Source organism: Dicentrarchus labrax, unplaced genomic scaffold (genome assembly GCF_905237075.1).
Source record: "Dicentrarchus labrax unplaced genomic scaffold, dlabrax2021, whole genome shotgun sequence".
NCBI classification, from domain to species: domain Eukaryota; kingdom Metazoa; phylum Chordata; class Actinopteri; family Moronidae; genus Dicentrarchus; species Dicentrarchus labrax.
In genome coordinates, this window is record NW_026136702.1 from 2219287 (window position 1) to 2240442 (window position 21156).

Sequence of the window (21156 nt, forward strand, 5' to 3'; positions counted from 1 at the left end):
ATTTGATTTTATAAAGTTATATCGCTCTTTATATAAACAGTCACAGGGATTAAAAGTGTGTTATTATTCAATCAGTGCTGCCACGAGAGAATGAAATGATTCGAGTGTGATGTTATCAACATGTTAGTGGGAAACTTGACTACACTGCTGAAGTACAGTTTATTTGGAATATGTACTGGAAGTGGAGCCTTTGCCTTCAGTGATTCACCACCACACGTCCCCAAATCACAGCCTGACTCACTGCTAGATCACAAGGAGTGTACTGCGGCATGATAAAGAAAAAACCATACACAACAGTATATCATGGGCCAGTGTGGATTACACTTAACAGTTTTATTTGGAATATTAAGACAATGAAGCATAAGCCAAGCACCAAGAGTGACAGCTACAAGTGTCGCATCATACGGCTCTTAAAAATGAAACAGGTTATACTGGAAAACGACTGGGTTTTTTCTCTCTCTTTGAATGGTGAAGCAGATACACAGAACAGACAGTGAAATGTGAACATGATTATGCCATTTACACGCTCCAAATCCTACCTGACAGCAAGAAGGGAAGGGGGGAAAGCAAAAGGAAAGAAAAAAGCAGAAGAAAATGGAAACAGCGATATTCGCCTGACGACAGCTCGGTCAGCCTGTGGCGGTGGCTGCGGCCCCCCGGGATTTAAAGGGCTCTTTGTGATTGGTCAGAACGAATAAGGCGGTCCGGGAACACGGCGGCGGCGCTGCAGAGTGACAACCATTAGTTCCCATCATTGTCAAGTCCTGTTGCCTCGGCACCCACATCCACACAGCAACCGATGTGCACATACAGCATTAAAGTGACAGAGGATTGCAACCATTGTTACACTACACTCCATTGCATATTAGGGAGAAGTAATAATGAAAAATAATAATTCTTTCATACATCTTTTTTTCTGTTTGCATATAGCACTTAACCCAGCTTTCTAAAATATATATGGGAACATGAAACAATGTTTAAAATATCTTTTTTTTTTTTTGTTTGTTTGTCCTCTAAGAGCTAAAACCATGAGTCGTACCGAGGTGGGGCGGGGTAGGAGTCCTTTATCCGGGGGCTGTTGCTGTAGTTTAATGGGGACAGCTAGCGACGCGACCAGCCTGTCTCTCATCCAGACCAGACCCAGTGGTTTCTTGTCACAAACGAGGCTCTCATAGTGCAGCTAAATAGTGTCATAGTAATGACAATATAAGGTCAAAATAGTTCAATTCACGGCATTTTGTTAATTTTTTTTATTTTTATTAAGAACATAGAATATACACATAAACACCCATCTTTGCTTTCCCTTTCATGGGTAACACAGAAAGGGTGGTGCTGGCTAAATGTGGTCCATGTTTACACATCCCTGGCATAGGGGGCGGGGGCGGGGGCGGTGGGAGGGTGCGGATGTGTGTCAATACCTCGGGGTAGTGCAGGTGTCCGAAGAAATGTGATAGCAAGTGTGTGCAAGTGTGACAGTTAATGCACCACAGAAGAATAAAACTTCTTTTTCATCAGGCTCCTATTATAGAACTCCATCATCCATCATACATACAATGTTTTTTTGTTTCTTTTCCTCTCTCTCTCTCTCTCTCTCTCTCCTAAATCTACGGGTTATATGGCAAACATGTGCTACGGTTAATGTCAGATATTTCCCATGGGGAAAACTGGGTTGAGAGGGTCCTGGGACTCTCCTTGCAATGGGGCCTGCCTGAGAATAAGGAGGGGGTGGGACAGAGGGTGTGTGTGGGGGGTGGGTGGGGGGTTTAAAGAGGCATTGTTCATAGGAGTCACTGTCATCACCCCTCACGGTCGACTCTAGCTTCCCCTCCACTGGAACCCTCCGTGTGGCTCTGTCCATACACTAATATAGTCCCACACGACGCACACGCGATGCACCGGGTCTGCAGCGCGGTGGAGGACGCGACTCCATCGACACGGCTTACGACGCCTGAACAGAAGTGAAATATTTCAGGACCACCGGCTTTTTTTTTTTTTTTTTTTCCCCTCCTTTTCTTCCTTCTCGTAACACTCACACAAGTCTCGCCATCTTGAGTTAAAACACAAACAGTGCTGTCTGGAAATATTTGGACGGTAGAAGGTTCTTCAGTTGTTTCGGCTCCGTAGTCGGCAGCGTATTGGTGACAAAACAGTGGCTATAAACAGGTTAAAGTGCCAACTCTCTGCTTTTAGTACGTTTAAGAGTGTTGATACTGGATGTACAGAGCGGGAAATGTAGCTGTTTTCATATGCAATGCCCCAATTTTAGGTCAAAGCAGCGGGATGTTTGACATGTTTTTTATACCAGACTGAAGGCATAAAAATGACCAAAACAAGCAAGAATAAAGATGACTGCAGTTTCAGCCTTTGCAAGACATCACCATAGACAGTGTCTGCTCACATACATGAGCATGTTATAGAATTCAGCAGTGGCTGATTGCAAAAGATCTTTAACTAAATGCTTAATATGATGACTTAAGTTTGTACAAGAAGCAGCACAATTCCTACCATGTTCACCCAATATTTATGCATTCTTTAAAGTTAAAGCTTTGAGTTGTCACTAAGCCCACCTGTCGTTTCAAATCCAATATACTGCAGAGCAAACACAACAGGAAAAAAAAAGCCCACTTTCCTAATACTTGCAGACTGTACTGTATAACACAAATACACAATTAAAGTGCTATTTACTTCAACAAATCCCTAGCCCACTCTGTGAGCACGCTGTTGCCACAACAGGGCTCTCAGTGAGCCTGCTCCATCTCTCCTCCTCCTCCTCCTCCTGCTCCTTAACTTCAGCCTAACATCGCCCTGACAGGGTTGGATAGAGAGTAGAGGGCAGGACAAACAGGCCTTAGTTCGCTCTGCACCACCCACAGTCACCTCCACATCAGCACAGGGATGTTAGGGATGTGGCCAGATGGGAGAGAGAGCGCAGTTGGATATAATAACAAAAAAAAAGGCCTCCTTCAGCCACACAGCAGCCATAAGGCAACACAGAGTGGCCCTTTTAGTACCCAGTAAATTTATATCCCAACATGGTAAAATTAGCCTGTGATTAGTGCCTGCAAGGGGGGGGCACTGTAAGGGAGTTGTATGCTATTGCTAGGAAGTAGCATGATAAGACAGGTGACAGTGAGCGAGATAGTACGATGTGCGCTTTCATATAGATATACATTTCTTCTCTTTGACAGTGTGGATGCTAAAAAAAAAAAAAAAATCCTGAAAAGTGCACGGACGAGCAACTCAAAATGTCGACCTTATTCCCCTTCGGCTTAACACTCACTCACTCACTCCTGCCACTCGGACACATACGGGTATTCAAGCTTTCTGAGAACAAAGTGCGGGGCAGTGGAACATTTCTGGGACTTTTATGAGGAAATGTTCTGATCACAATACAGTGAATGAAAGGTTAAAACTGGCTAGAGACCGTCACCAATTAGCTTTTACCACCTGCATAAAAAAGGTCTACTGTCGTATGGAGCCGACTTCCACTCCGTTTGTAAATCTGAAAAATAATTTTCGCTTTATTTCAACACCACTGAGCACATTAATAAGCTTCAGCCTACTAGTTATTACAGATAGCTGTGTTCGAGAGCTTTGGTCACAGACTCAGATATTCATGGGTAAAGAAACGACATTTGTTCATGATTCATCCTCACAGACGAGAACTACACTAACCTTTTTAACACGTGTGCGGGCTGATAGAAACACGACTGAGCGAACACATAAAACTAAAATATGAACTAGTTTGAAAACGTAGATTAACCTTTCTAGTGATCAGGATCTCATGCTTTAATATTTTAGTTTTACACATTACCTGCAGGGTTTTTTATCTACATAGTGTCCAATTAATGATATTTATGTTGCCTTAAAGGAACCACGTCTTCTTGTAGTTTGAAAAAGCCAGGTAATGTGTATCTCCTATTAATCAAGAGTAAAGACAAACAGTGTTGCTGATGGCGAACTTGGGCATCAGAAGCTGGATAATTCAGATAAAAATGCTCACAGTGAAGAGTTAACCTTCATGCCCACTCGTTCAGATCTATATGTCAAGTTGCGGACAAGAACCACATGTGAGGGATATCTTGCACTGAAATATGCTACAATAGGGCTGGCATTGGACCCACTAACAAACCTAATACTACCATACAGGCCATAATGTGGCAAGAGACTAATGCATGCATTAGTGAGTGACAACAGATGTTAACTAATGTACAACTTATCATTTCAGTAATCTGTCATAGCTTAATCAACGTAGCACCACTACAATTGGATCCGTTAGAAAAACTTACTAAGCACCATTTAGTAAGTGAGCTTAGAGCATCGTTATTATTCTCTTCAGTCTCATTTGATGGCATCCGAAGCACCTCCTGCTCCAAGTCGGGACTAAAGAGCAAATTATTATGGAACAAGATCAATGGTTCTCTAAAAAAAAAAAGGCACATAGGTTACACTTAATTTCTCTTCACAATGAGAACACAACGGAAATGACCGGCTAGCCAGCAGTGTCTTTATCCCAAAGTCACACAACTGAAATCATTCAGATTCCTTAACTAAAGCTCTCAACAGATACCTCTCGAGAGTTGAGCGTTGTCTGCACTCGATGCTATAACTGGGACTATAAACGCAACGGGGCTACGGGGGGATTTATCGGAGTTGAGAGCTTTGATAGTCGTAAGTTGCAACTCCCAAGAAAAGGAGTAGATCAGCTCTTTCCTGCTGGTGACACAGTGTGCTTCATAAGAATAGCTCAAAAGAAATATTAATTAGTAAGGAAAAAGGGAATATGGGAGTTGTAGTTCACAATTTTAACAAGCAGATTCTTGTTGAGTGTCACGTGATGTTAAATGTCCTCCCCCATGATCTGTGACCATATGGGGGCCTATCGTGTTTTAGAAGGGACATTTTGAACTTTCATAGTTTTCACCGACTACACATGTTCCCTCAATTCATCTGCAAAGACTTATTAGCATTCCTTACTGTAACCAAAGTGCAAAGCCATCTGCACCAATGTTTCAAGTGTCTTGTGAAGAAAGAAATACAAAATGGGATATGGGGGGGGGTTGAAGCTGTCCGTATGCCAGATGCCACCAAAAGATACAAACTGAAGTGAGCAGGTGAGTAAAACTAAAATTATAAAACACAATTCAATAAAGACTGCTCAAACGTTAGCATGGGAGCTAACTTTCATTCAGGAAGAAGTACATGCACAGTAAAATGTGCACAGACCTGAAGTGCCTGTGGCCAGTGACTGCTTTGACAACTGTAACAATGGCAAGAGTTGTCAAATTATTTCCTTAGAATATGTTCTGAAAAGCAATGCCGCTCCGTGGGAATAAAGTTTAAGCTTGCTCACAAAATAGGACACAGCAGACTGATTTATTATTCATCACTCACTGTTACTGCTTAAAGAAGAGCTAGTGTTTTTTAAGGACTAATCTATAGTCCTCAGAAAGCACGTCGTTTCCCTGATGTGCTTGTCCTGAACTCTATGGACCCTCCCAGAATCTGTCCCTGTCTCTGGCTGATTCTCATGCGTGCAAAAGGGATGGCAAAGAATGTGCCTTATGTAGCTCTATCCATGGGACGAGCTCTGACTGCAATATACCAATAGCACCTCCAGTTGCCCTCTCAACCCACCCACACACACACACACACACACACACACACACACACACACACACACCCTTAAAACCCTTTTGGGAAGGTGCTCCACTAGGTGCTTTGACAAGCTAAGGAAGCAAAAAATAAAAATAAAAATAGAGAAAGCACAAAGTGAACTGTACAATGTCGCCATGTGGGCCTAAATAGCAATTTGGGATGAACAAGGGAGGCATGCAGGCAGGTCTACAGGCAGGGTGATGTTGTGGGATCAGGCAGACATTTAGCACAAAGCAGGAGAGAAAAGACACAAAGCACTGATATTTGTGCCTTCCCTCCCTGTCGAAAACAACCTGTCCAACACAAAAAACGTGTGCTCGCCAGGCAGCGTTATACTGAATATAATCATATGTATTTTCTGTGATGTAAATAATAACTAAAACAAAGATTAGAATGAATCTTGTATAGCTTGTTACATTTAAATTCCATCCTTCACCAGAAAGAGAGCCATGTCAGTATAGCCTCTAATTGGCTAACAAGGAATTTCTCAAGTTCTGTAATCCTCCTGCAGTGTGTGTACAGGCGTTGGAGAAAGCCACCCTATTTGACCTTGAGTGGCGGTTCCCTCTCCAGCCAGCGAACTCGTACTTTCTGTTTATAGTGATACTCCTTGAGGAAGTCCTGCAGGGCAGGGGGCAACGGCAGAGAGCCTATACCATCGTAAGTGGTCCAGCGGCAGATGGCGGCTCGTGCCAGGTGCTGCAGGCCGAAGGGAAAGGTCCGATGGAGAGGCGCCGTGAGCAGCGGTTCGAAAAACATGCAGGCGCTGGGGTCCTTGTAGTGCTCCAGCAGCCCCGTGACGGTGGAAGAGTGGAAAACACAAGGGTCGTGGGCGTCAAAGCTGAAGTTGTGGTTCCACTGCTCGATGCGGGCGTGCAGAGAGCGGTTGTAACGGCGGAAGCTAACGGAGAAGAGGTAGTCCTCCTGGGCTGAGTCACGCAGCAGGAAGGTGCCCTCTGGCCGTCCGTCCAGCAGCGCCTCAGCCTCGTAGCGGTCCATCACGCCCCAGTAGCAGGGCAGAGCTGTGATCTGCAATAGGTCCGGCACCAGGCAGTGGATGTAGTCTATCTGGGTGTGAACCTTCCAGGGCCCTGGCTGCTGCCGGCTAAGGTGACCGTCCCCTGAAGCGTGCCTCTGCTTGGGCCTCCTGGCCTGCAGACAGAGGGTGGTCGAATCCTCCTCAGAGTCACAGTCCTGGGCTGACGCTGCAGCCGCCAGCACCTGCCCACAGGCCCCTGATGATCCAGCACCCACAGAGCTGCCAGCCCCCGAGGCCCGGCCTTCCCCAGAGGCCTCTCCCATGCCAGGAGCCATCTTTGGTCCCAGTTTGTAGAGAGAGGAGCCCGGCACTGAGGCCTCCAGGGTGTGGATCTGTGCATTAGGTGGTGGGTCCACACCTTCTTCGATGCTAAGTCTGCGGCGCTCGCGCAGACGTTCCTCCTCGTCCTCAGGAGAGGGGTGAGCTGGGTCAAAGGCATCCAGCAGGGCAGTGGAGGAATGCGGGCTGACCGGTGCTGTGTGTTGCTTGATCAAGTGCCACTTGTGTGCAAGGTCTGAGCCTGGTGGGAAGGGGCAGGTCTCCAGCATGAGCTCTGTCAGGTGAATCTTCCGTTTGGAGGTGACAGGGTTCTTAGAAGAGCGGGAGCATCTGCGAGCGGGAAGGGGTAAGCACAGCCCTACTGTATCACTCAGCCTCTGTCGCAAAGACCGAGCATTCAGACTGCGTCCTCCAGATACGGAGTCGCTCATCTCCTGGATGGAGCCGACTCCATAACGCCTGTCCCTACGGTTACCACTCCCCCGTATGCGCCCAGACCGCCTGTCAGCCTCCAGGGAGCTCTGGGTTTTGGTGGAACATGAGTGTTTTTTCTTGCCCCCCCATGGAGCGTGACGGGAGTAGGAGTCTCTCCGGGCCAGGGGAACACCCCCTGATCCCCCCCGCACATCCTCAGTGTCCTTGTCGATGGTGATCTCTACTATCTGAGGGATGTCGGACACACAGTTATGATGATGGCGGCGTCCTGTTGTCACCATTGGCACCGGCAGGAGGCTGCGTGATGGGCTGGAGGCTCCTGATGCCTGAGCCTCACCTGAGCTGCCTCCTTGGCCAAGATCCAACACACAGTGGACGGCATCGGCCTCAACCCTGCTTTCACTGGGTCCTGAACTGTTGTTGTGAAACAGTGTCTGGCATTTGCTCTTCAGGTTGCTCCACATGTTGCCCACTTTCTTCATCAATAGGAGCCCCCTGGGACCTGGAGAGATAACGGGAGACAAAACTGATTAAATCACAGGTGGAGAAATCTCGCAACAGCGACGGCGCCCACATTTAACACTGAGGTACCAGCTACATAAAGAATGTCCTACATTTAAATTCCCCAGACTACTGTGTATCTAGTAATTAGACATGGTGAGAGTATAACGGGGCCAAAGTGTCTGAGAGGTGGGTGAGCTTGAGTAGTTGGAACAGCAGAGTTAGGAGTTGCCAGGCAGACGTGCAGGGACACAAGGCCACAGCTATAAATGAACCCAGGATCTGCTCACAGCTGATCTGCTGGTATGTACTGTATTACAGAGCCAGTCTAGACCTGACCAAAAACTTTCCCTGTAACAGCAGCAGACAGGGGCACATGTACATGCACATACACACACACTCACATATGGCGTTGATTTATCACTCTACTAGAAATCTGACAGGGATTTGGAAGTCGTAGCACCAAACTGCGTTCAGATGATGCAAACTTTACACAGAGCAAAGTCACCACAGGTAGGTGGCCTGCCAAACACAAAAACCTCGAAGGACTCCATAATGCAGTATTTCCTTCCCTGTTTCAGACACTGTTTCTGGACTTCACGGTTGCATTAGGGTACATATTTTAGTGTTGCCGGTAAATCCAAATTACTGCAGCAAACAGCCAAAATATAAAATGTCCAGAACCAAAAAGGCTTTTGCAACTCCTTGTTCCTAAAAGTGAATTACAACACCGTGTGTGCACATTTATTACTTCTTGTTTCTTTCTGAAGGAAACTGAAGTGTACTGTGACTGCTAACATTACCCAACACTGACTTTATCCACGAGGAAGCTGCAAGCAGCACGTCATACAGTGCTTGTAGGAGCTATTATTGAAAATGTAAATCTCTAACCCTGTCAGCATTAATTGCATGTGCCATTTAAAAAGCTACAGGGACACAACAAAGTCTCCATCACTCCCTCCCTCCCTCTTCTTTTCTTTTCTAAAAGCTGCTCTCCAGGCATCATGTCGACCTGCGTGCAGAGTGAAGTTTGCCTCTTAACACTGATAAAGACGTCAGCTGTGATAGACAAGGCCTCTGTTATGCAGAGGAAACCGGACTGGTCTGCAGCACATGACTGATTAAGTTGATTTGCTGAGGGCAGATCCAAGGCCATCACTAACAAACTCATGACGTCAGCGTCCCCCACCCCACATTGACTTGCTTTGTACTCACAAAAGATGACAATGTCTCTCCACTTTACAGTCATTAGATGTGATACAAAAACAGCCTTTGTTAAAGTTGTTGCTATGAAAGAATATTTTTATTCACACAGCTAAGCTACATCAGCCAATGTGCCGTGGATGGTCCAAAAAAGCCCGAGTTAGTGTTGTGACGTCTTCCTTTCCTTCTCTCGGGGGGGGTCCTACCAGTGCAAAAAAAAAAAAAATCCATCCTCCCGATGTGATCGCCGCTGGCTTGAGACGGAGCTCCACTGATAAACTAGATATTTCTTACAAACAATATGCAAAGCCAAAGCACCCACATGCTTTTCACCAAATGCCAACTCAGCCGAGTGTTAATAATTTCCCTGGTGGATTTCAATGTAGTAACACCTCTCTGCTGCGATTCAGAGTTAATTACAATCACTGAAGTTATTGCTTCAAAGCTGTGTTTAAAACTCCTCCTGTTATAAACAATGAAGCCTATGTTAACACACACAGACACACTAATCCTCAGCAAGTCGTGCAGTGCTGCCAGCTGTGGCCAGGACTTATTTTGCAACTAGATTTGATTACAAAATTATCATTTTTTTTCTCCATGCATCTGAATTTAATTTTCAAACTTTTTCCTACAATATGGCCATGTTCATGAGAGCATGATCACTAATGTCAAGCATGAAAAATGACATTTAGAATATAAGTAAATGTATCTGACATTTTTAGCATTTTTTACTGCGTTGCGATGACAGTATGTTGAATCTAATCTCCGAGGTCTGCAGCACTTGGCATAAAAAGTGTTGGCAATGAAGGCGTGCTGTTGCAGAACTTAGTAGGGCTGCACAATTAATCTAAATATTATCAAAAATCACAATACGGCCAAGTGTAATATGCACTTTTTGTGCAAAAGGTAGAATGTGTGAGAAGAGATGCATAATAAAAAGTACCATTGCCTACAAATCTCGTTCAAATTCAAATCGTGCTATTTTTGTGACATGCAATCACATCATTTAATTTACAACTTTAATCCCAAAACACAACGTAAAAACTTGAAGGACATAATGCTGTCACTCAAGATTGATTTTCCTATTCTGCACATGTGATCATTATCAACTCATCAGTGCTGCACTGAAAAACGACGTTCGCCTTAAAAACCAACGGCGTTCCTCAATCTCCTGACAACAGCACTTCTTCCAATTATTTTACATGTAAGTATGTGAGTATATTTACGCTGTCAAATGTAAATAGTTGGACACTGTGACCTCTAGGTGACAAAAAAATTGTGCGATACTGAGCGATAGTAAAAGCAGCAGCCACTGTGAACTGGTTAGATACAGTGCTGCAGGTAAGAGGAGCCGACACCAATTTAGGTGAACTCAAACCGACAACACGTCATCAAGGTAAGCAACACCTTTTATTGTGCCATTCCTGTTGTATGGAAAACCAGTGGCACTGTGCCCAGAGCACGGGCTCTGATCACAGTTTCTCATGTTATGGCAGGTATCCACACTGTATGGAACCGCCGCTGTCCCAGGGACGCACAAATAATGCCGTGCCACATTAACTAGAGCTGCAACCATTAGCCCATTATTAATCGATTAGTCAGTCAAAAGAAATTGAATCGCCAACTGTTCTGATAATGGAAAAAAAAATTAAAATGTGAAATTTACTGTTTTCATTATGGTGAGCTGAATGTTTTGTGGTTTTGGACTGTGGTCACACACACACACACACACACACACACACACACACACACACACACCAAGACACTGAGCTATAAAACTAACACAGCCCCGTTCACACCCTTGCTGTCCTCCCTCCAAGATGAACTGGAATTGTGAGGCTAACGTTATATCAGCTTCATCTCGAGAGGCTGGACTTTCCATCCGGGTTGGTGTGTTGTATCCCTCACCTCGCTAATCGCTTCAAAAACTACAAAACAAACACAAAAAGTTCCAGTGACCACGGCACCTTAAAGGGAGCAGGATCTGCAAAACGGTGTTAATTGTGCCCAAAGCATGATTAAAACACACCTATACTCTTGTAAGTGCTGCCACAGTTTAAACAACAACCCCATTACACATAACTAACATACCCATATCCACCACATGCTGGATCAGACTAGAATAACACACAAATAATAAAAAATGCAATTGTTAGTCTGTTTATTTTTAACCAAGTCCACTTTGATACATTGGATGTCAACTGATAATAATTAGCAAAAGACTAACCTGACAGGCAAAGAGACAAAATGCTGCAAGTTGTACCATGAAAAAAAGCCTAAATAAAATTACTTAAAATGTAATAGACTAACCTCTGACAACCTCATTAGCTCCATTCTTAATAGACAACCAAAAAAAACCAGACAATTATAACAGTACTGATCTGATACTTTGCGGCAAACAACTTAAAAAGAAACCATATAGTGTAATAGAGTATACATTATAACTTTACATCCACCGCTGCAGATGTCTGCCTCGAATTAACTCTGCTCAGCTGATTCAAGATTGATTATCTTAACTGCAGCCTAATAGTCTGATACAATCATCTGTGACTGTGGCCATTGATAACAACGGCCACAACCAATGGTGCAATCCAGTCCACAAACCCTGCAACAGAACTAGGCTACTCCTGCTCTCCGGCAGCCCAACACACCCATTCTCCTGGGATCATACTGATCTAAGAGAGGGCTGGAGAGAGAAGACAAGATTAAGGGAGGACGCCTTCTCTGCTCAGACCAGACCAGAGTTAATGCGATATCTGCAGCGTCTTTCATTCTGAAAGATATGTGGGATGGCAGAGAGCCACACAGGGTCTGTAAATGACTGATAAATCACCACCGTTTCTTCATATCTTTTAAAATCTCAACAAACGCTGAACTTTTAACAGAAATGTTGATATGGCGGATTATTAAATCGTATATATCTGGGCCCACAAAAAGAGTGCAGGTTGCGGTTTTTGGCTGAGAATAAACATTTAAAATAGAAGCAGAATATGTACGTTAAAACATATTCCTGCAACTCACTGTTTGCATTGAGATAAAAAAACTAACTGTAGTGAGCAGTAATAGTTGGTGTTCATTGAAGGCCAGAATAATGTGTCACATGCTCTATATTTTAATGTTAGACATCTGTAAGCTATGTATAACTCGGTTATACACTTTATATGTCCCAGGTCGGATAAATATCCTTTCTCTTCCTTTTATTTAACACAAATTGTACCCTGGGATTTGATAAAATACAAGCCTCATAAATACAATAATCAAACGATTAGCAATGTAATAATCAAGTCTGCCCTTGAGTAGCTTTGTTAGGAGTTTGCCCTCATTAATTAATCAATAAACATTCAAGTCAGACAGAAAAATAAGTAACTTCTGTCCAAGTTGACTGAAAGAAAATATATTAACTCTCATTTTAAGACAAACGCTCTTTAGAGTTAATGTTAACTATCCTAACTTACGCTTACAATACCAAAAAACGGTCATCGTTTAGAGTACGTGGTCACTGTTCGCCTGGTGAAGTTGAATTAAAGTCTGTAATCCCAGATTTACACAATCTGAATGACCACTCGAAATGAATCCAAATAATCCCAGGAGACGGAGAATATCTCGCTGCTTAATATGTGTTAACGTGCTACAACCTGAGGGGACAGTGAGTGACCTACACACACACACTTTAAAAAAAAACTACAAGACGACTTCTCTTTTTTTATATAATCAAACGATGAGCAACTCAGTATTTCCCAGCAGTGCAGAAACAAAGATTGTGTAATAACGATTCTGTCCTTGTGTAGCTTTGTTAGTAGTTTCTCCTCATTAATTAATCAATAAACATTCAAATCAGACAGAAAAATATACCACTAATATCAAAATATACCTTTACTTGCATTTTAAGCCTCTTTAAATAGTGTAAATGTTAACTACATTAACTTATACCTATGTTATTTAAACCTTTTAAAATGTGTTTCCACTTTAAGTTATCATTTGTTTCTTGTTAACCTGTATAAACATACATTTTACACTTGCTTTGGTTTCCCACTGTACAGTAACAAAGCCCCAGTCTTACTGTTTGTCGTGTTTACTTTCTACTAAACTTAATATTAGTATTTATTATTATATATTTAGGAGTATGCACCATTAAAGCAAAATAACAACTGACATGATAAAAGTCTTTACATGGGCCCTGTCAATGTGTCAAAACCCAGTTTCGTGCTTCAGCGTATCATATACCTAAATGAATCATTTTAATCCACTTTATATAAAATAAACACGCACATACTTTAATTAAACAAACCCACGTTTCCCCACACCAAATAAAAACCCCCTTTTTTTTAAAAAACACAAATAAATAACATGAACTTCTTTAAAAACAGAGATTACAAGCACACCTTCAGCTTTAACGTTATCACAGCTGGTGTATAGAAATGGTTGGAGGGCCTTTAGATTTATGGAGGCCAAGTTAGAGCACTTGCTAACACGTTAACCACACAGCGCGCAACACCTAACAGCCGTAAGACAACGCCAGCTAACACTCACATTTAACCAAGTTGTCCTGGCCTCAGTTTACACACACACGGGTAATATTGTTATTAACATATGTTGGCACACGTATAGCTATCTAACATGCAGGGTTAGGGTTAACTAGCTGCTCCGGAGGCTTTACGAGCTGTCAAACTTAGCTTCTAGCTAACTAGCACTGCTAGCGCGGGTTAGCTTCGGGGGAAAAAAATCGACACTTCAAAAAAAAAAAAAACGACAGAAATAAAGAAAGTGGCGCCGCGTTGCTTCAAGAAGCCGATCACACACACATGTTGGGCAGTAATGTGTTGTTCTGTCGGGTTGGTTTCTTACCGTGTGCCCTGTTTCTGTGTTTATTCAAAAGCTCTCTTTGTCTGAGGAAAATGGCTCTTAAGAGAAGTCAGGCTTACATCCCCGTCAGGGAGCGATCCTCGGTTACTGGACGGTAACATCCCGATTATTCACAGGACTAACTGAACCACCGGGGAAATAAACAACCAGTTAAATAGTTAAAATGATTTTCCTTTTTTTTTTTTTTAAATAAAAAATAAAAATAAAAATAAAAGAAGACGCTAAATCATTCTTTTGAGCGCCGCGTTGTTCATCGTGGTGGGGGTCTTTCGGTTTCCGTGCTGCCGTGGTCGCCGCCGCTGCTAGCAGCCAGTGTGACGGCGGGGTCCGCACGCAGAGAGCCGGAGAGGCGGACGGGTGAGTGACAGCGGATCCGGCCAATCAGAGAGCGGGCAGGAGGGGGGGAAGGGGGCGGGGCCGGGGAGAGCGGGGCATTTCCGACGTAGCACGCGGATAGGGAATGCGCCCGGCGCGTGATGGGCGTCTCGTGTCGCCAATGGATGAGGAGGAGGAGGAGGAGGAGGAAGGAGGAGGAGGAAGGAGCTGGAAACGTGGAGCGGTGAGGTGATGCTGGTTGGGGTTGTAAGTGGCAGCAGGTAGTGATGGAGGTTCCGATCACTTTTTATTGATTGTTATGATCCGGATTAATGTCTGGATTAGACTAAAAGGTGGCAATGCATAAGAATTAGCCTACAGTATGAATATCAGTCAATTACTGTGTCTTAATTTAAAGATAATCTGTAATTCACTTAATTAAAACTAAAAGCAATGAGCCTGTTTTTGGAAACTGTAAGGAGCAGAAAGTAGAAAAAAATGTGTGTAAAAAGGTGGTAAAAGTAAACAAATGTTAGAAAAATAAGTTTACTTTCTACTAATTTATTAGAAACATGTTTTTGGGAGGATGTCTATGCCCTTCAGATGGGGGCAACTACCTTAATATTAAAGTAACTTGATCACTTTCTGTTACTTTTGGACCGAATAGGGAAATAAAGAGAAACTGAATATCAATAAGAAGCAGGCTCAGGGAGTAACAGATTACATGTAATTGAGTTAAGTAATAAAGACCCGGTAATCCATTACAGTTACAGAAAATAAAATGTAATCAGATTACTGTAATATTTAGTAAAAATGAGGATTATTTAGCAGGATTACAATTTTTAAAATACTTGTTTTTCTTCATTTCTATTTTCTTCTTAAAGGTCACATTATGTTGTCTTATAGAATACACCTGGGTCAATACTTCGGATTGTGGAGGTAATCCAAAAGTAATCAGTAATAACAATAATCACATTACTTTCACTAAACGCCCACCACGCAGTCTATATAATGACATCATGCTAAATACTAAATGCATGTTGCATAGTTTTTGCATTGATATGAATGGGCAAAATAATGAATTGTCTATTTAATAGTTATTTATAACATGTTACACAAGTTTTTAGTGAATAAAATGAATTAAAAAACTATGTAAAACCACATTCCTGCCATAAATATCAGTGTACACACCCAGTAAAACAGGAGAAAGTCGTTTAGTTTGGTTTTCATTATGCCAGATTTTAGTGGGTTCTGCAGCCCCCTCAGCACTGCTGCTTCCAGCACTCGTACATCCTCCAAAACCCATTTTATCTCCAAGGCTGGATTACCAATTGTTCAAGACAGGAAACTGTTCTGAGGCTCTGAAACTCTCGGGGCCCCTGAGAGCATGAGGTGGCAACAAAAGTACACACATTCTTCATTCTGAGCAGTACAGACTGAACTTCTTTACTCAAGTAAAACGGAGAAGGCTCTGAAATGGACTGAAATAGAAATGTAAAGATATATTGGGAGAAAAATGTGAGATGAATAATAAGAAAAAAAGTTGGTGGTTAAAAGTTAAAGGTTGTCAAAAAACTAAATACTCAAGCACAGATACCTGAAAAAGCTACGTAAGTACAGTAAGTATCTGTAGTTTGTTAGTTCCCACCTCTGCTGAAAGCCCCATCTTACTGTTTACTTTCTACTAATTTAATCAACATGTATTTGGGAGTGTATGAACCACTAAAGCACCATGTTTGTGCCCTTCAGATGGGCCTTTGATGTGTCAAAATCTAGTGTTAAAATCCTCATTATCTCAGTTTTATACTCCAGTGTTTCATATTCCTAAATTAGTTTGTAATCAATCAAATTACCACACAGCAAACCTGAGCCCAGGAGATATTCCTGCACACATACTGGGACCCAGTAGCAAGTCTTTGCCCCTATAACAGGTTAATCTGATCGTGATCGTACCTGTAAACTTTCCCAGCACAGAACAAAATGTGCACAAAGTAAAAAAAATGCATTTATTTGTGGAAATGGATGGTTTAAAAGCCCCTAAATGAAATAAAGTCAACAACTCTTAAGGCAGCCACCCTCTTAAGGCCTCAAGTGCTGGAGAATGAGATGTGGCATCATGCAGCACAGACCAGTGAATATGTGTCATAGCTTGTACCAAAGTAAATCTTAGAACAATCAGAACGTCTCAAAGGAGCATTCATAGTCGCTCGCACCCACACATGAGGTCATCTCCTGGAGTCAGATCATTCACGAGCACGTGACACGAGGCGTAATGGGAAGTGGAAGTGGTGTGAGTAATGTAGTAGTTAGCTGGAGCTGGAGGTTGAGTTCAGGGGGAAATCACCAGCAGTCCGAACACATTAGCTTTTACATCTCCGAGACGCTGATCTAATTTGCGCTTACGAAAGGAAATGAAGGAGAATTGCATTAGCACCGATTCTTCTGCCAGGAGTGATTCACGCTGTTTTAGTCAACGTGGACGTCTTCTGGCGGGTCTATGCTGTGTCATCCGCGAGCAGTCCACAGTGAGGATGTGATAAGTTACTAATGAGCAGCGTGAACGAGTGGGATTGACAATGGTATTGATAATGAAATAGTAGATAACAGTAATGAAGAGCAAAATAAAAAAAAACACATTCCAGGATAAACAGGTGAGTTTTTAACGGTTTCTTAAAGCAGGGGTTCCCAACCTGAGGGTCGGGACCCCCACTAGGGGTCGCCAAAGCTTCACAGAGGGTCGCAGGGCCTTGTTGATTTTAAGAAAACTTAGATCTCAGTATTTGGTTCAAGTAAATTGTCTTAAATAACAACCACTAGAGACAAGAAGATGCTGAATTTGTAAAATAAAGAATCCTATTAAGTCTGTTTGATAGTTTAAAATGATAAAAAAATCCATAAAACCGACAGATGATTGTGTAAAAAGTTCCTCAAACAGGAAATAATCTGCTCAAAATTCATCCAAATCACTCATTTTAGTTCACTGTTTGAGTTCATTGTGCAGTTTTTTAATATAATATGAAATATGTCAGTTTTCTAAATGATAGAAAAGAGGTCCCTTGAGGAAACAGGCTGGGAACCGCTGTCTTAAAACTATCAACTGACTCTGTGTTTGTTTATAATTAGAGGAAGGCGTTTCCAGCGGGTGGGAAGCCACAACTGCAAAGACTCGGTCACCTTTGGTGCCAGAAGGAGGTCAGTAGATCTCACTGAGGTCAGAGGACACAGTGAAATATAAGGTGGAGCCAGACCATGAAAGAACTTCTACATTTGAGGGGTAACCAGTGTAGATCGACCGGTACCGGAGTGCATTATGTAATATAGTCTCACATCAGTTCTATTATAAATGAGAAACACCTGCCTGTTTATAATAAGGCTTTGTGCACAGTGAGATTACTTACACTCACTATTTGTGCGCGAGTGGAGCAGCAGGTGCAGTTTATACAACCGGGATCATTCTGAAAGTTTCAGCTGAGGCGTCAATCTCAAGAATATGATTAAGTTGTATAGTAAACTCTAATTTATTGCAGCGAGCTGCTCGTGTGACATCCAGATAAACTCAAACAAATCATAAGTGCTGACAGATAATGCTTGGGCATGGGCAGTCGCTCAGTACAGAAATAGATTTGGATACAGATCAGTTGTGATAGACGCAGACGCTTGATAGGATGTTAGTGTCTAAGAAAGGTGCATGAGGATGATTTTGTGCTCTGTGCAGGTCGTATTGCATCTTATTTTTCCTTTTTGAGTTGAATCTTCACATATTTTTATTGCCATTTAACTGTCTCACCATGTATATCTTTTTATATTCCTACAGTAAATGTTTTGGTGGTCTGGTGTCAAAAGAAATGATGAGACATAAACAGTTAATCACATTATGTTGGACTACAGTTGGATGAAGATATCGTTTGGTCTCTCTTTACAGTCCGCTGAAACTGAGGGTATAAAATAACTAAATAACTGACGGCTTATTTAACCATTTTAACTTTTCTTTTTCATTCCAATGACTGTAGGACTGGCTCATATTAAGTTTTATCCTGCACTCAACAAAAAAGAAATGAACACAACAGTCTGCATCAATCTTTTGAGGTTAGGGGAATTAGCTTTTCCTCTACAATCAAAGGTATTTTTAATTACCCCTTACTTAATAATTGGTAGCACAATCAAACAGTTTTGAGTTAAGCTTCTATAAAACTTACCACATTTCCACATTGTGTCAACATAACTTCTTGACCTGAATCAGTAAATTACAAGTTTTATCTTACAACCATGCATTAATTTAAGTGACAATAGGTTTTATAGCTTTTATCTTGTGTTGTAACTCATTTTATTGCTCTGTTTGGATATTAAATTACTACTAAATTAAGGATAAATCTTATGGCAATAATATTGGTGATATTATTCAAGTTACAGTAAAAAAAACAATATCTTACAGACTATAAAGAAAGACTGTTTAAAATAGAAAATGCACACAGACTGTTAAAAAATCTGAGTTTCAAAATGAGTTCTGTTTTGAATATATTGTATGAATCTGGATGTACAGTATCTAGAAGTTGTTCATGTTGTGACAATGCAAGGGCGCCATCTTGTGGCAGCAAGGCAGAGATGTTAAAATGTTTACTGATTGCTGGTTGTGCAGAACTTCAAGGTGATGTTTAGGACTCAGTTTAAGGCTTTATCCAAAATTATTGTTTGTGAAATAAAGAATACCATAATACAATCCACAGGTGATTTCATTATTTGTTAATAAGTTAATTAACTGTATTTCCCTGGTTGGATCTATTTGTATTTTTGTTTGCTGCAACACAATCAACCTTTATCTCTACATAGTGTAATGTAAAATAAATAAAAAACACTATTACTATAAGGTACATAGGCTCTTATTATATTTCTATTTCCATTTTTATTTATTTATTTACTTTTACTTGTATGTATATACCTACATATACAGGTCTATTCTATATATTGTGTTAGATATTGTAATATAAGTACTATTTCTATTATTTAACATTCTGCAAGCACCTTGAACAGGTGTAGCAAACAAAATTCCCTCCAGGGATCAGTAAAGTCTTTCTGATTCTGATACGTGGGGTGAAATTGTGGAATGAGCAAAGCACAAATATGACTCAGTTCAAGAAGTTATATAAAATAAATTATTTTCCAGAGGTATAAGATAGAGGAAGGGCTGTGATCATGGTTCATTTGTAATTGACACACATAATTTAATTGACAAGAAGCAGAGAAGTTGTAGGAATAAATGAGTGTGTATATTTCCTCTAAGTCCTTTTTGAACATGTAATATTTAATTGTGTTGTTTATGAGGATTTATTCATTGTTAATTTCATTTTAATGTTATTTTGTCCTTTTTTGTTTAAAATAAATGAACAAACAAGATCTAAACATTGGTTGATTGCACCAGTAATATATGTTGCCACCTATAGAAATATGTTATATGTTGTATGTTTATAACAGTCATGAAAACATAATAGGTTTTTACTTTAATTTCATTTTTACATTATTTAAACTTTTCTTTTTGGTTGATTCTGTTGTTTTTTAGTCATACTGGTGCTTATACAGAGTATTGTTGTTCAATATATAATTGAGTTGGTTGTTGTTGTTGTGTGTGTTGCTATCTGGAAAAAAATGAGGGCCTTTTGCAAGTATATCTGTGCTTTTAAAAGTGTGTGAAAAACTAGTCATGAAGTCCAAGGAAGTGTTTGTAGAATTGGCAAACACAATTCCATGATGGAAGCAGACCGAGGAAGAGGGGAAATTTAGTAAGTATAAGAACGTGTTAGCTTCCAACATTAACAAAAGAGAAACAAAATGTGGAATTAACTCTCTTCCAACTGAAGTGATCAGCTGGATATATCAGTAGACCGAAAAACCGCAGAGCTCCGTGACTGCGGTGGGAAATCACAGCCCGTACAGCAACTCGTGAGTTTGTGTAGCGGGCCAGAGGGAAGTCACTGGAGGAAAGGTGCATGTAAACAACCTGGAGCTCGGAAAAAAATAATTTAATTTGTCTTGAGGGCAGTCACAGTTAATAACATGCAAACAATATGCCATAATGACAGCATCAATGCATTGAACACTCTCTCCCACTAGAAGTTCCTTTCAATAAGCAAGTACATGCATGGAGACTTTATTGAGTTTACTGCATCATTAGTCATGGCAGCATTGTGACAGTCAGCACATCAGTCCATAATGCTGTCCACACAGTCTCAGTGCAGCATCCCTGGATTTGAGGAAGTGCTTTTAAAACAGCGAACTCATTGAGATTGGTTTACTTTTTACAGTCAAGTACGTGTTGAGAAGTTCTCTGTGATGAAAGTACTGTAAGTGAACCCCCGACGTGATGTGGGTAGATACCAGCTTCTCTTTGAAGCACAAGACCGTCAGCAGGGTGAGGTTTGATCTCGTGTTGAATGGGATGCATAATTTAAATTTGATGCACTGACTTTAACTACCTGAGGGTGAAGAATGAAAAAACAAGTAGCATCCAGTGACATTAAAGGTTCAGTGTGCAGGATTTAGTGGCGTCTAGCTGTGTGGTTGCAGATCAGTTCCTTTATTCAGGTGATTATAATGTTCACAGAGGGGGTTGGAGTCTGCTTGGAGGTCGCCAGGTGGTACAAGGAGAAGATAAAAGGGAAAATACAAGAAAAAAAGAATTATAACCCAATTATATATTGTGTATAATTATGTATTATAATAAAATATATGCAAATATATTGCGATTATTTTGATTTACGTTTTCATTTGTTGTGGTCTGTGGCTCAGGAGGTAGAGCGGGTCGTCCACTAATCGGTTGGTGGTTCGATTATTTAAAAAACACATGTACACATATTAAAAATCAACACACA

The 21156-nt window shown here is 41.5% G+C and overlaps 1 protein-coding gene and 1 long non-coding RNA gene across 2 annotated transcripts; one reads left to right on the forward strand and one right to left on the reverse strand.

Annotated features, from left to right (window-relative positions):
- Positions 1 to 301: 301 nt before the first annotated feature.
- Positions 302 to 14319, reverse strand: socs5b (suppressor of cytokine signaling 5b). The gene is made up of 2 exons (XM_051427891.1): positions 13961 to 14319; positions 302 to 7913 (listed from the first exon to the last, which is right to left on the reverse strand). The coding sequence occupies exon 2, from the start codon at positions 7891 to 7893 to the stop codon at positions 6199 to 6201; it is 1695 nt and encodes a 564-aa protein (XP_051283851.1). The 5' UTR covers positions 7894 to 7913; positions 13961 to 14319; the 3' UTR covers positions 302 to 6198.
- A 2292-nt stretch (positions 14320 to 16611) lies between these two features.
- On the forward strand, positions 16612 to 19012 carry LOC127378803 (uncharacterized). Its single transcript, XR_007888172.1, has 3 exons — positions 16612 to 16944; positions 17417 to 17485; positions 18108 to 19012. It is a non-coding gene; the product is annotated as an uncharacterized LOC127378803 (long non-coding RNA).
- Positions 19013 to 21156: the final 2144 nt, after the last annotated feature.

What these genes read in the sequence shown, in the direction of transcription:
- socs5b (XM_051427891.1), bottom strand. Translation starts at nt 7,893, where the DNA reads ATGAAGAAAGTGGGCAACATGTGGAGCAACCTGAAGAGCAAATGCCAG.